Genomic DNA, 15,085 nt, shown 5'->3' on the forward strand with positions numbered 1-15,085 from the left:
GAGTCTCTGAGGTTTTTATGGGGCAGTGGCATGATTGTACTTTTTTTGAGATAGGGTCTTACAATGCAGCCCTGGTTGGCCTGGAACTTTCCATGTAGACCCAGGGTAACATTGAACTCACAGAAATAACTTGCTTCTGTCACCTAAGTGCTGGTGGGTTAAAGGCATGCACTACCATGCACAGAGGCACAAATGTATTTAAATTCAAAACAAAAAAGCACAAGATATAAGAGCACTATTTAGGAAAAACGGAAGGGAGGGCAGTGAATAAGGGGGAAGCAATTTAGAAATTATGGTTTAATTGAGGAAGCACAAACAGAAATGGGGAAAAATAAGGTGAGTAACAAGTAGGACCTATAGGAGCTGCGACTGATATATTTATAAGAGGAAATTCAGGAGAATAATTTTAAAAGGTAACTTTAGGTTACTGAACATGAACAACTGAGGATCCTCAAGCTTGGAGGACATAGAGGACAAAACAGGTCTTAAGAAGTGTAGAGAGAAGACAGATTAGAGTGCCAATGAACTTGTAAAGCACATGGACTTCTGGAAGGGAGTTCATTGGGATTAGGGACATTAGATTCATTCCAAGGCAATGTCAGGGCTAGACTTAGAAGCCATGTACATAGTAGTGATAACTCCATTTATGGGATTAAATGAAATTATCATGGCAAATTTGATAACATAATGGGAACTGAAAACTGAGGTTGGAACACTAATAAGACATTTACATTGAAGGAAAAGACAAGGAAAGTAAAGGCTGAGGGAAAAAAGGTCAAGAATACAGTTTCTGTGTAATTATTTTGGGTAAAGCTAGCCGTGCAGAGCTGGGCAGGAACACAGCCCACCGCTCCTCGTACTCCAACAAATTTCCAAAGGAGGAAAGCAAACAATAGTCTTACCTAGCTATGATGCCTATGAACTAGAACAATCAGCATGGCACAGTAACCGTAAGGGTGCAATAGTGGCACATATATCTTGGGGATAACCAAAAACACTCTAGTTGGACATAAGACCTGCTCAACAAGTGATGGGTGATTTCCCTCTGTATGCTGTGATTACCATTGATAAATAAAGGAACTGCTTTGGGCATATAGCAGAGCTATAGGGGAACAGAGCTAGGCAGGGAAAACTAAGCTGAATGCTGAGAGAAAGAAAGGTGGAGAAAGGGAGAAGCCTTTATCACCACCAGAGCCAGATGGAACTTTGCCAGTAAGCCACTGCCATGTGACAATACACAGAAAAAGGAGATGGGTTAAATTCAGATGTAAGAATTAGCCAATAAGAAGCTACAGCTAATGGGCCAAGCAGTGATTTAAATAATATGGCTTCTGTGTGATTATTTCAGGGTTAAGCATCCAGGAGCCAACAAGCAGCCTTCCTCCAATAAACGAGAGAGAAATCATGCCTGGTACTAGAAATCTAACCAACAGTGCAAAGCCAGAGAAGTCATGAATCCTGGAGGAGAACCTAAAACTTCTGCTTTCTAAATCAATGTAATTCATAACTATATTCTAAATGTTTATCCTTGTGCCCACAGATAAGTGTAGATTTTATACCTTATCAAAGAAACTTCTCTTTGCAACAGATGGAGATCAATACTGAAAACTACAACTGATCAAAATGCAGAGAAGTAGAGATTATGTGATGCCCAGTTCTAACTGATACATCTACAACACAATTCCTACATCTGTAGCTCAGGATTCATTTGGGAAGAAGAAGCAGAAAGATTATAAGAGCCAGAGGAACAGAAAGCTTGCTGTGAAATCGTGTTTCCAACAAATGTCAGAGTTTACACCTATAAAGTCTCATCAACATGACTGCCCAAACAAGATAGCTAATATGGAAACAAGAAAGCTCACAGGGCCTCAACCCTAAACAAAGAGCTATGGGTAAGTAGGAAGTGCTGAGAGTGGGAAAAATGGTCTTCTCAGGAAAAAGCTTCCTAATTATATCAGATGGTCAGACCTGAGATCATAGGTAACATTATATGGGCTGGTCAGGTTGTATTTATGCATTCAGAAATATATGCATACATATATACACACACATACACATGGATATATATGTGTATGTGTGTGTGTATATGTGTATATCTGTGTATGCATGCATGTGTAACAACAATTAAAGAAATAAGGGGGCATGAGATTGAAAGAGGAGGGAACAAATGGTGCATAGGAGGGGTTGGAGAGAGAAAAAAGGAAAGGGGAAAATGATATAATTATATTGTACTTTCAAAGTACACTAATTTTTATAGTCCCTCAGAAGTGTTCTCAGAGGTTTGTTTCCCAGATAATCTTAAACTCCATCAAGTTGACAATTAACACTGACCATTACCAGATCCTTGAAGGAACTGGCAATAACACTTGATTTTGGCATTTGTTACAGGAGTGAATGAGTAAGTGAGCTGGTGAAATTAGTGAAGAAGTTTACCATTCAAGTAGAGATGAGTAGTTTAAGGGAAAAACTGGCCTGTCACTTGGACTATTTTTCTAGGGAAATAAGGTTTAAAAGACACAAAGGATGTCAAAGAAAAGAGAAAGATGATGGCTTAAGATTTGGAAGGAAGTTGGAGTAGGGCTTCAGCTTTTTCAAACCTGTTTGTGAGCTATTTCTTAAATTTCTAATAATACAAAAATAGATGTGCATAAACCAAGATACAACATGTTTCTTGACAAAAAAAAAACAATTTCAGTCTCACGTTCATGACAGTTTAAAAGATCTGTTGCTATAAAATATTTATTCTAATAAAGTTGAAAATATTTACAAAGAAACATTTTTAAAGTCTCATTTGATGAGAAATATAGAAAACTTTGGTAGAATTATCCCCAAAACATATTATATTTTTATCTGCCATTAATGTAAGAGCAGTCATTGGATCTTCCTGATGGCTTCTCCCTTCTACCAGGTAAGCATTTCCAGTGACTCCAAAAACTGCTGGTGATAAGATCCAGAGAGAGAAATGTCTTGTCTCACTAGGAAAAAAAATCCTAACCAAAAAACCAAACTAAAGCAACCTACCATGACAACATATGAAATAGCACAAAAAAGAAACAGAGAAAAACAATACATGACAATTTGGTGGTATGATCCCGCTTCCTCACACTTCAACCAGTCTCCTACATACAGCAAAGCCCTAGGTTTGATCCTCAGTGCCACATCAACCAGACAAGGTAACGGGACCAACACTGGGGAGGTAAAGGCAAGAGGATTAGAAATTCAAAGTCATTCTCAGCTATATAGTGAAGTTAGGCCAGCCTGGGCTACATAAGACTGATGTGGGAGTGTCATATATCAATCTGTTGATTTCATTGGTTAATTAATAAAGAAACTGCTTGGCCTGATAGGTTAGAACATAGGTGGGTAGAGTAAACAGAACAGAATGCTGGGAAGAAGGGAAGTGAGGCAGATGCCATGCCTCTCCTCTCCAGGGCAGACACGATAAAGCTACGACCCAAGAGGGACATAGGCTAGATTCTTCCTGGTAAGCTACTGCCTCTTGGTGCTACACAGATTATTAGAAATGGGTTAGTAGAGGTGTAAGAGTTAGCCAAGAAGAGGCTAGATATAATGGGCCAGGCAGTATTTAAATGAATACAATTTCCATGTTATTATTTCGGGTATAAAGCTAGCCGGTGGCCGGGAGCTGGGAGGCGGTAGGAAGCGGCCCGCAGCTCACTCAACATAAGACCTCATTTTAAAAAATAGCTAATTAATAAAACTATTTATACATTTTAAAAGAATTATTTCTTTTCCTTGTTCTCCCCTCAATGAGTGTTCACCTCTAAGTTTACTGAGATTGAAGCAGAGGAGGAAGATAGAGATAAGAGGATGCCAGCAAGGTATAGCAGTAGGAAAAAGAAGTTGAGCCTGGTGACAGACACTTGTCATTCAGCACTCAGGAGGCTGAGGTAATATGATCATAAATCTCAGGTTAGCCTAGGCATATGCAGGTCAAGTCAGTAGAGTGCTCACTTCGCATGCATAAGGCCCTGGGCTCCATCCAAACCTCACAGAAACCAGCCATGATGGTACAAGCTGGTAATCCCAGTTGAGGTGAAGGCAGGAGTATCAGAAGCTCAAGGCAATCCTTGGATGCATAGAAAGTTTGTGGCCATTCTGAGATACATGGGACCCTGTCTCATAGGAGGGAAAGAGGGAAGGATGGATGGGTGGAGAGAGGAACAGCTGCAGAGACAGAGAGAGAAAAACACACAGAGAAAGACAGACAGACACACACACACACACACACAGACATAGATGAGGAAGGAGGGACAGGGAAAGAAAGGGAGGAAGGGAGAGGTGAGGAGAGAGAGAAATATGTTTTTGTTTAAATGATCTTAGGTTCAGTGGATTTGTTCCTATTTTGAACTTGTGCCAAAAAAGTCTGGCTTACTTTGCTTGTTAGCACCAAAATGAAAGTGATAAATTCTGGGAAGAGACTTAACAGTACTGTTCTAAGGTATTTTATTTTCTTACTATCACAGACTAGGTTTTAGAGGGTACACTTTTGATTGGAAAGCACAAGAGGATTCCAGGCTATTTCATACCAGCAGAGGGAGACCCTTCTGGAACTAAGTAGATCATATTTAAAATGTGCCACACCAGAAAACACAAAGCAGTGAATCCAGAAAAGAGAAGCCCAATGCACAGGCAGTTTTCACAGAGGAGACCCTACAGAGAATGCGGGTGCTTAGGAGAGCCCTGGACTTTACCAGACTGTGTGCCAGAGGAAAGGCAAATCTTGTGAGGATCTCAAACATATCTCTTCTGCTGTGGCCTTCCTGCTTCAATGCGAATCTCAGGTTTCTCAAATCCTAGGCAAAGGAGAAAGCAGAGTTGAGCCTTCAAGGAAAAACATAATTAGTAAAAGAACTCTTCAATTAAGGGAGAAGATTCACTTACATATAAGGGTGATTTATCTAGACTACTAAGAAAATTACATTTTTCTATATCTTGACTTCTGAAGTTAGAGAAGAACTGGAGATAGTTCCACTGTAGCCAAGAAAGTAAAGACTAACCACTTCGCCAGAAATGAGGCTGTCTCCAAACCAAAGTGCTGAAGATGAGACAGCAGAAACACATTATAGAAAAAAAAAAACACCCAACCATGCCTTGTTCTTTGCCAATTCACTCTCCACCCCTATGTTCACTGCTTTGCCAGGAACTTTTAATTATTAAACATTACTTAAGTCACATAAAGTTTCAAGAGTACCTGCTATCAAATATAATCTCAATATTGTTAAATGTTTCATTAAAACACAAACATTCTCTCCCTAAATGATTGGCACTTTATGTTCTCATACAAGCAATATAAGATATAAACTTTTATTATTCAATTCTAATTTCACAGACTTCTATATAAGCCACATTAATGTAGTCCACATTAGATATTACTGTACTCTCAGGAACTATAAATTAATGATTCAAAACCATATTTTAATGGCGGCTCCCCACACACATATCTTTAATAGGCAAGAAAGACTTTTAAACTGAATCAAAATAATCTGTGTGTATTAAATAGAGTATTCTATCTTATTTTTAAGAATGAATTTTTTTCTGTATTGAACTTTCAATTCTGTTCTACTTTACTTTTTTAAAAACTATCTTTTTTTCATTTTACATACCAACCCCAGTTCCCATTCCCTCCCCTCTTCCTGTTCCCTCCACCTTACCTCGCATGCCACCCCAGCCACTCCTCAGAGAGGGTAAGGCACATTGCTTTGAGAATGGACCAAGGCCCTCCCTACAATATCTAGGCTGAGCAAGGTATCCATCCAAAGAGAATGGGTTCCCAAAAAGCTAGTATAAGTTGTAGGGATAAGTCATGGTCCACTGTCAGTGGCCCTGTAGTCTGCCCCCGCCATACAACTGTCACCCACATTCCAAGGGACTAGTTTGGTCCTATGCTGGTTCCTTCATGGTCAGGCTGGAGTTGGTGAGCTCCCATTAGCTCAGGTAAACTGTTTCATTGGGTGAACTAATCATGGTCTTGACCTCTTTGCTCATATTCTCACTCCTCCACTCTTGAACTGGACTTTGGGAGTTCAGTCCAGTGCTCTGCTGCGGGTCTCTGTCGCTGTTTCCATCAGTTGCTGGATAAAGGGTCTATGGTGACATTTAAGATAGTCATTAATCTGACTATAGGACAAGGCCAGTTTGGGCACCCTCTCTACTATTGCTTAGGGTCTTAGCTGGGGTCATCCTGGGAATTTCTCTAGTGCCAGGTTTCTTGATAGCCCCATAATGGCTCCCTCTAGCTCTTTCCTTCTGTCTCTGTTCTTTCCCCATCTTGACTATCCTGTTCCCTCAAGTTCTCCTAGTCCCTCTCCTTTCCCTTTCACTCCTCCTTCTCTCTCCATCTTCATGCTCCCAGTATTCTCAGGAGATCTTGTCTATTTCCCTTCCCAGGGGGATCTAAATATGTTTCTCTTAGGGTTCTCCTTGTTACTTAGCTTATCTGAGGTCTTGAACTATAGGCTTGTTATCCTTTGCTTGACAGCTAGTATACACTTATGAGTACATACCAGGCTTATCTTTCTGAGTCTGGGTTATCTCACTCAGGATGGTTTTTTCCACTACCAATCCATTTGCATGTAAATTTCAAGATGGCATTGTTTTTTCTTTGTTTTGTGTTTTTGTTTTTTTACCGCTGAGCAGTATTCCATTGTGTGCATGTACCACATTTTCTTTATCCATTCTTTGGTTGAGGGGCATCTAGGTTGTTTCTAATTTCTAGCTATTATAAATGCTGCTGCTATCCCAAAGTCAAGTTGAAGAGTGGGAGGAGTGAGAATATGAGCAAAGAGGTCAAGACCATGATTAGTTCACCCAATGAAACAGTTTACCTGAGCTAATGGGAGCTCACCAATCTTGCCGGACTGGGAAGGAACAAGTATAGGACCACACTAGTCCCTCTGAATGTGGTTGACAGTTGCATAGCTGAGGCAGACTGGGGGGCCAGGATTTATCCCTACTGCATGTACTGGCTTTTTGGGATCCTATTCTCTTTGGATGATACCTTGATCAGCATGTATATAGTAGGGAGGGCCTTGGTCCTTCTCCAAAGCAATGTTCCTTACCCTCTCTGAGGAGTGGATGGGGATGGGGTGGGAGGGTGTGTGGAGGGAAGGAGAGGAGGGGAGGGAGTGGGAACTTGGATTGGTATGTATAATGAAAAAGATAGTTTGTTTTCCTCTTTAAATAAATAAAAATAAAAAACAAATGCTGCTGCTATGAACATAGTTAAACAAATGTCCTTGCAGTATGACTGAGCATCCTTTGAGTATATGCTAAAGAGTAGTATTACTGGGTCCTAAGGTAGGTTGATTACTAATTTTCTGAGAAACCACCATACTGATTTCCAGAGTGGTTGTACAAGTTTACATTCCCACTGGCAATGGAGGAGTGAACCTTCACCTTACAGAATAAGCTATCATTGATGTTTTGATCTTAGCCATTCTGACAGGTGTAAGATGGTATCTCAGAGTCGTTTTGATTTGCATTTCCCTGATGGCTAAGGATGTTGAACATTTCCTTAAGTGTCTTTTGGCCATCTGAGATTCTTCTGTTGAGAAATCTCTGTTTAGTTATGTACCCTGTTTTTTCAATTGGATTATTTAGTATTTTGATGTTTGATTTCTTGAGTTCTTTATATATTTTGGAGATCAGTCCTTTGTCTGAAGTTGAGTTGGCAAAGATCTTTTCCCATTCAGTAGGGTGCCTTTTTGTCTTATTAACTGTGTCCTTTGCTTTACAGAGGCTTCTCATTTTCAGGAGGTCCCAATTATTTATTGTTGCTCGCAGTGTCTCTGCTACTGGGGTTACATTTATGAAGTGTTCTCCTGGGCCATGCATTGAAGGCTACTTCCCACTTTCTCTTCTATCAAGTTCAGTGTGGTCAGATTTATATTGAGGTCTTTAATCCATCTGGACTTGGGTTTTGTGCATGGGGATAGATATGGATCTATTTTCATTCTTCTACAGATTGACAACCAGTTATGCCAGAACCATTTGTTAAAGATGCTTTCTTTTTCCATTGTTTAATTTTAGCTCCTTTGTCGAAAATCAGATGTTCATAGGTTTGTGGATTAATATCCAGGTCTTTGATTAGATTCCATTGGTCAACCTTTCTGTTTTTATGCCAATACCAAGCTGTTTTCATTACTGTAGTTCTATAATAGAGCTTGATGTCAGGGATGGTGATGCTTCCAGAAGTTCCTTTATTGTACAAGATTCTTTTGGATATTCTGGGATTTTTGCTTTTTCATATGAAGTTGATTATTGTTCTTTCAAGTCTTGAACTGTTTGCATTACCTGTTGATTGTGTTTTTCTTGGTTTTCTTTAAGAGATTTGTTAATTTCTTCCATTTTTTTTCTTTTCCACCATTTCTTTAAGAGAATTTTTCATTTCCTCTTTAAAAGTCTTCATCATCCTAACAAAATTATATTTAAAATGGTTTTTTTTCCCGCTTCTTCTGGATTAGGATGACCAGGTCTTCTTGTTGTATGGCCACTGGGTTCTGGTGTTACAATGCTGCTTTTTAGGTTGTTGAATGATTTCTTTCATTAGCACCTACCCATCTCTTCCTCCAATTGGTGCCAGCAGTGTCTTCGCCTCTTGTTCCAATCCTAGCAGTGGCTTTCTGTGTCTTTGGGAGCTGTTCTTGGTCTGCCCTGTACTGTCGCTGTCTGTGTGTCAGGGAGCCACTGAGGTCTCTCTTAGCCCGCTCTCTTGGTGCACTCTGTGCAGTCACAGCCTGTGCTTCAGAGTTCCTTTGAGGTCGCGGGAGGATAAGAGGGTTTGGGGGCAGAATGGACTTATAGCTTACAGAGTCTAATCGATGGGTGTTGGAACAATCTACCTGCAGGAAGGATGTCTGCTGGCTGAAAAAGCTGTGGCAGGTGGGGGAGGGGCAGGGGTTTGCTCTGGTACTGAGGGCCCAGAGAGTTTGGTGTGCAGCTGGGTGGGTGATTACTCACCTCTTGGCCCTCTCTTAAGAATAAATGTTTTATATGTTATTTTTGTTCAAAACAATCAATCATGGACTCTGGGACTATCTAAGGAGGGAGCTAGACCTAGCCCCTACCATCTTACAATATTCATATCTTACAAAGAGATTTTTTGTTTATTTAATCAATAATACTTTTCAAAAAGATTTGTTCTACTTTTATTTATGTGTATGTGCATAGTATTAGATGCCCTGGAGTCAGAGATGGTGGTAGGAAGCCTAATGTGTACGCTAAGAACTGAACTCATCCTCTGCAAGAGCAGCAAGCACTGATGACTGCTGAGCCATCTTTCCAACCCAGAGATAAATTAAAGCTTCACAATTCCTCAGTCTCAAGGGCCAGAGAAGGCTTTGTCATATATAATCCAAATGGCAAGTAAAGTAAGAAGACTCCATCCAAGACCGCCGATGAATGACCTGAGATCAGTCATTCTGAATGCAGATGGCAGCTACTGAGCCTTGCCTGCCCCAGGATCTTATGTTTCCTTTTTTATTTCTTTTTATTTTTATAACACTGAGGTAGAATCCAGGATTTCATGCATGCCAGGAATACACTGTACCACCCTGTTACATTTCAGGCCCATACTAAAAGCATGTTACTGGAAAAAGTCCAAAAGTCAATTTATATCATATGCCCCCAAATCTTGGGATATTAGTTGTTGGTACATGATAATCACATGAAAGGAAATGTCGTTTCAATCGAATGAGATACATCAAACAGGTTTCCAAGCAGCCCCAGGTAGAACACTAGATAGCTGCCAGCTGTCGGACCACAAGGACCTGTAAGAATCTTTCCTTCTAATGGTCACAAGGCACTGGCAGTACTACAACATCATTTTCCTAACCACTCTGTTCCAAATTAGACCATTTCCAAATCAATATTCATTGTGATCCACCAGTGACTCCGAGGAATACCCTTTACATGTCAAAGCATGAATGACTCAAGCCACTTTCTGTCATCTGATTCAGATGCAATTACAGTAAAAAGACCTTTCTGACCAAAAAGAAAACTGAAGTGAACAAGGCATATGATTCACAGGCAGCAGATCATCTAGTCTGGAACATAAATAGGAGCATACACTAAGTCATACCTGGTTACTTCCAGCTTGACTCATCAGGGAAGGGTAACTAGGAAAGAGCCTTGTAGTTTAAGAGACTCCCTGTTAGACTCAACGTGCTTACCAACTGGATCTTATGGAGATACTCAGTGGCTCAATTATTACTAAAGAAAACATGTGACTATCTACCTTGCTGTGGGATAATCCTTCTATAAGCTGTGAATATACATTCCTCTCACTGGTTAATAAAGAATCTGCTTTGACATATAGCAAGGCAGAATAAGGCCAGGTGGGAAAGTCAAGCTGAAAATACAGAGAGGAGAAGAGTGGGGTCTGGGGGGGAAACACCAGCCAGCCTCCCAAGAATCAAGATGCCAGCAGATTGGTAATGCCATGGTCTTGTGGTTAATACAAATGAGTTAATTTAAATGTAAGGACTAGTTAGTAAAAGCCTGAACTAATTAATTAATTGTAATTAATATTAAGCCCCTGAGTGATTATTTAGAAGCAGTTGTGGGACAGGGCAGGACAGAGAAAGCTCCGTTTACACTACTTCAATATACTATCCTGTCTTTAAACCAAGTAAGTAGAACTGGGAGAAAAGATCAAGAGGACTCTCTGGCACTACTGTTCGCCCTGCTGTTTACAAAAAGTCTTTAAATTGTTATCAGAGGTGGTAGAGGGCTTGCAGGGTAATAATTTCCATATCCACAACTACCTTCTCTCCTGTGCCTGTATAAGGTCCATTGGAACCAGCTACTCTATGCAAGTTGCTACTGATGAGTGACAGCCACACATACACCACTAAAACAGCCAAATGTAGGGATCCTTATTTGGGGAGAGAATGCAGTTGATTACCAACTGTAGGTGCAGGATGATCTATGAAACAGGACAGTGTTTACCCCACTGTCGCAGACTACTCTTATATCCATGCCAGGTCTACTACTAAGAAAATGGAATGTGCCTTTTGTGACATCAGTGTTTCTTGGGAGGTAATTTTATCAAAAGGTTGTGCTATGGCTGGGTTAAGTGGCATATGCCTATAATCTCAGTACCATGGAGGAAGATTAAGAGTTCAAGGCCAGCTTTGGCTGCATAGGAGTTCGAAACCAGCTTGAATGACATAAAACCATGCCTTAAAAATGTTTTATAACACTACTATAAGGCCTTATCTGTTTGAGGCAAAGGTCAATTAAAAAATTGACATATGTAATTTTTTCCTGGAAAACTATTCCTGAGTTGTTTAAGAGTATACTCTGTCTTATTCATTTGGGGGGATTAATATTTAAATATAAATTTTCCTATTGATGAGGCAACCAAGAACCTTATTGGAATGACAGTCACTTCAATATCATCAAATTATCAACCACACTGCCTTGAGGATTTACTATAATACCCCTTCCTTTCACACAAAATGCAAAGACCCTTCTTCAAAATAAATCTCTATACTTCGAGGCCTTACACAGTAGCCAGTAGCTGGGATGGCAAAAAGAATAGGAAAACATGTCATATTTCAACAGAAATAAAAGCAGATGAGGTGGGGCATAGTGAAGAATCTCAGGGCAAGAGTACTCCTTTGGATTCTAGTTGCTTATATCCATGGTGATCTCTTACAAACTGGAGAGAAAAATTGTGTATTGAATTCCCAATGCAAACTAAGTATAGGAGTTTAGCTTTTAGAAATTATAGCACCAGAGACTAGAAAATGACTTAGGTTTTAAAACAGGTTCTTTCATTGGCCTTCGGCAATACCAAGGCAAGTTATGACACTTTGTGAAGGCTTCATTCCCCTATCATACAGAATAACGGGCTTGGAGTGCTCAAGACTCAGCACCTTCAGCCAGGCCACTCTGCATAGTCCTTAAGACAAAAACATTACTTTCCAAAACATACAGGTGCATATACAACAGATATCTCATGTAACTCTCCACGGCCTAAAATATTTGCAATCTGGACATTTTTCTAAAAGTGCAATGACCCCTGCAGCATCAAGATGTCTGGCTGTTACCTGGGACAGTTTCCGAGTCCTGACCTTTAGAGCATACCTTAGAGTCAGCTCTGCACCAGAACTCAAAGATCTACATTTCTCAAAAGCTTTCTGGATGTCTTGATGTGCACATTTGAGATCTACTGGGACAGATGGCCTCCAAATTACTTCTAGCTCTTTTTAGAACTGAGCATCACACTATAAATATTGGTCTTCTGATACCCAGTACATGGAAATCAGGTTGCTAGAAAACTTAACTGTTGATCACAAAAGGGTTACCTCTGTATATTTGGAGTTCAGCTTTGCCCTTCATTGTACCATAGCAGCAGGGCTCCCTAACTCTTCAAAAATTCTCCATCTACACATCTGTCTGGGAGGGTTGTGCTCAGGAAAGAATGTCAAGTTCCTACTATGTGCTAGGGTGAACACAGATGCTCAATAATTTTCTACTGTAACAATTGGCTAAACCTTATCACAACTAATTTTCCCACTTATCATCCCCAAATAAAATATTAGGCCACTGCCACTGAAAATGATGGTTAGAGTTAGGAGGCGTCCTGCTTACAAAGGGCAAAATCTCTTCTATGCCTCTTTCCTTTCATAGTATGAAGGTGTCTAGGTGGTGATACATGGTGCCATAAAGAGCCAGGAAAACATTTTCTTTTAACTCAATCTTATTACTCCTGTGAACTTACAACTAGCATTTAAAAGGAAGAAAAAAATGATGTACAAGAGGGTAATCAATGGAACTACAAGTAGCTGGGAGGATAATATTAGTCAGCTCCATGGGATAGGCCTATGATGACACAAACTGACCACCTGAGGAGAAGCAGAGTGAACTAAGATTTAGGAAATGTTATCTATAAAATTTTCTTCTGCCCCAGCAAGTTAATAAGCTGACCATTTCTTTGAGGAAGTCTTGACTACAGGAGGCCCCGTGTATGGGAACTGTTTCCCCAGGCACTTTCTAAAATCTCAACTCACAAGGGAAGACTCAAGCCTAGAGTTTGAGATTAACAGGAGATTTTGATGATTTTGAACTCAGAAATCCACCTGCCTCTGCCTCCCAAGGCTGGAATTAAAGGTGTGTAGTATCACCCTTGGAAATGATTTTTATTTTGTAAGCCCATATTAATTTTCTACTATTCAATACTAATTTGCCTTTTTCTTTGTATAAGAAAGTAGCAAATCTCTTACTTTACAAGTAATATCTAGACCATAGGAATTTTCTCCTCTACTTGTCGCGCCTCCCATTTTTTCAATTCTTGATATCACACCCAAAGGAACATCAAGTATTAGTGAAGAATCCTGTAATAGACAAAATTACAAAAGTCAGTATTTATCAGTATAATGAAAACATCAAAAACATGTCAAAATAATCACACACTTTCAATTTTTTAAACTTTTGATACATTAGCCATTTAAGAGTAAAAGTAGGATATAGATCACACGTGAAAGAGCAAGTATTACAATAGGCAAGTATGCCATCAAAATGCATCTTCAACCATTTGACATTACCTATAATTCCAGAGGCCTGGGAAGTTGCTCATAGTGTGTTCTGTAGGTCCTCTCATATACTACTCTGATTTCCAGCTGAGTTGAATCCTTCTCTATTGTTCTACAGTCAGGACCAAGCACTTTGCTCAAAGTAAGCCTGTTGCCTAGAATGATCCATCTTTCCCAACTACTAAAATTCTTCTGATATCTGTAGCTCTGGCTCTACAAGTTTCATTTTTCCAATTGGCTCTAGTTACCTCTTCCTCTGCAGAAGCACCTAAGAGAGATTCCCATTGTATTACCTGCTTCTCTGTCTTCTTACCATGAATTTATTTCTTCACTAGAACCCAAGCACTTGTTTCATGGGTTGATAGTCAAGCCAAAGACTGGAAATATACACCAAGAAGAGCCATGAAAATACCCTATCCTTTAACCCAATCATTGTACTCCTAAAGAATTTATAGCAATAATAAAACAAAACAAAAACTATACAGATGAAGATACGTAAGGGGGAAGAGGTGGCTAGCAGAGAGAATATCAGTCAATTTAAGAACAAGTATGTCGCTATTAGTATAATTATGGTATGTGGCCAAATAAGGTAAGAGGAATTAACAACAATCAAAAATACACTGTGACAGAAAATACGTAATCAAATGGATAAAGGTACGAGGGGCCAAACCCGCTAACATTTATTCTCTCACAATTACACACACGCGCACACACACACACACTCATCATATTCTTCTCTGCCCTTCTCCCCTCACACTTGATGTGGGAGTGTCATATATCAATCTGTTAATTTCACTGGTTAAGCAATAAAGAAACGGCTTGGCCCTGTGGATGGAGTAAACAGAACAAAATGCTGGGAAGAAGAGGAAGTGAAGTCAGACTCCACAGCTCTCCTCTCGGGAGCAGACGCCTGAGAGAGACACCATGCCCCGCTCCCGGGCAGACACACGCCATGAAGCTCCGACCCAGGATGGACTAGGCTAGAATCTTCCCGGTAAGACCGGTTCTCACAGATTATTAGAGATGGGTTGATCAGGATATCAGAATTAGCCAGTAAGGGCTAGAGCTAAAGGGCCAAGCAGTGTTTAAATGAATACAGTTTGTGTGTTGTTATTTCGGGGCATAAGCTAGCCGGGCAGGCGGCCGGGGTGCTGGGAACGCAGCCCCGCCACAAATACAGTTTGTGTGTTGTTATTTCGGGGCATAAGCTAGCCAGGCGGCTGGGGTGCCAGGGACGCAGCCCCCCGCCACTCTTATTACTACACACACTGAACAATTACTTCTTTTGAACAAGTCCCTTTCCTATTTCTACGTACTTTTTTGTGACCTCTAAATTAGTTAGAGTTGATTATATGAATATAAATGTATGGTAATTTACGGGCCCATGAGAAACTTATCAGTGACAATATCATTGAGGAATATGTCTTTTCTACTAGCAACTATTAACTGTTTCTCTGGGAGGGATGGGACCATAAGAGTCCCTCCACCTTCCGATGGAATGTTGTTGGGCTCAAGTCTTGTGC

General features: G+C 40.2%; 1 protein-coding gene across 1 annotated transcript in view; it reads right to left on the reverse strand.

Annotated features, from left to right (window-relative positions):
- The window catches only part of LOC121440431 (myotubularin-like), a 119,429-nt gene that overhangs the window by 73,982 nt on the left and 30,362 nt on the right, over positions 1-15,085 (reverse strand). The window contains exons 3-4 of the mRNA XM_041641188.1: positions 13,254-13,364; positions 4,716-4,817 (exon numbers count right to left, since the gene is read on the reverse strand). Coding sequence (XP_041497122.1) covers positions 4,716-4,817; positions 13,254-13,364 — 213 coding nt within the window. The remainder of the gene's footprint in view (positions 1-4,715; positions 4,818-13,253; positions 13,365-15,085) is intronic.

This window comes from Microtus oregoni, unplaced genomic scaffold, assembly GCF_018167655.1.
Source record: "Microtus oregoni isolate MIOR12 unplaced genomic scaffold, Mior012 000067F_ref0000223, whole genome shotgun sequence".
NCBI lineage: Eukaryota > Metazoa > Chordata > Mammalia > Rodentia > Cricetidae > Microtus > Microtus oregoni.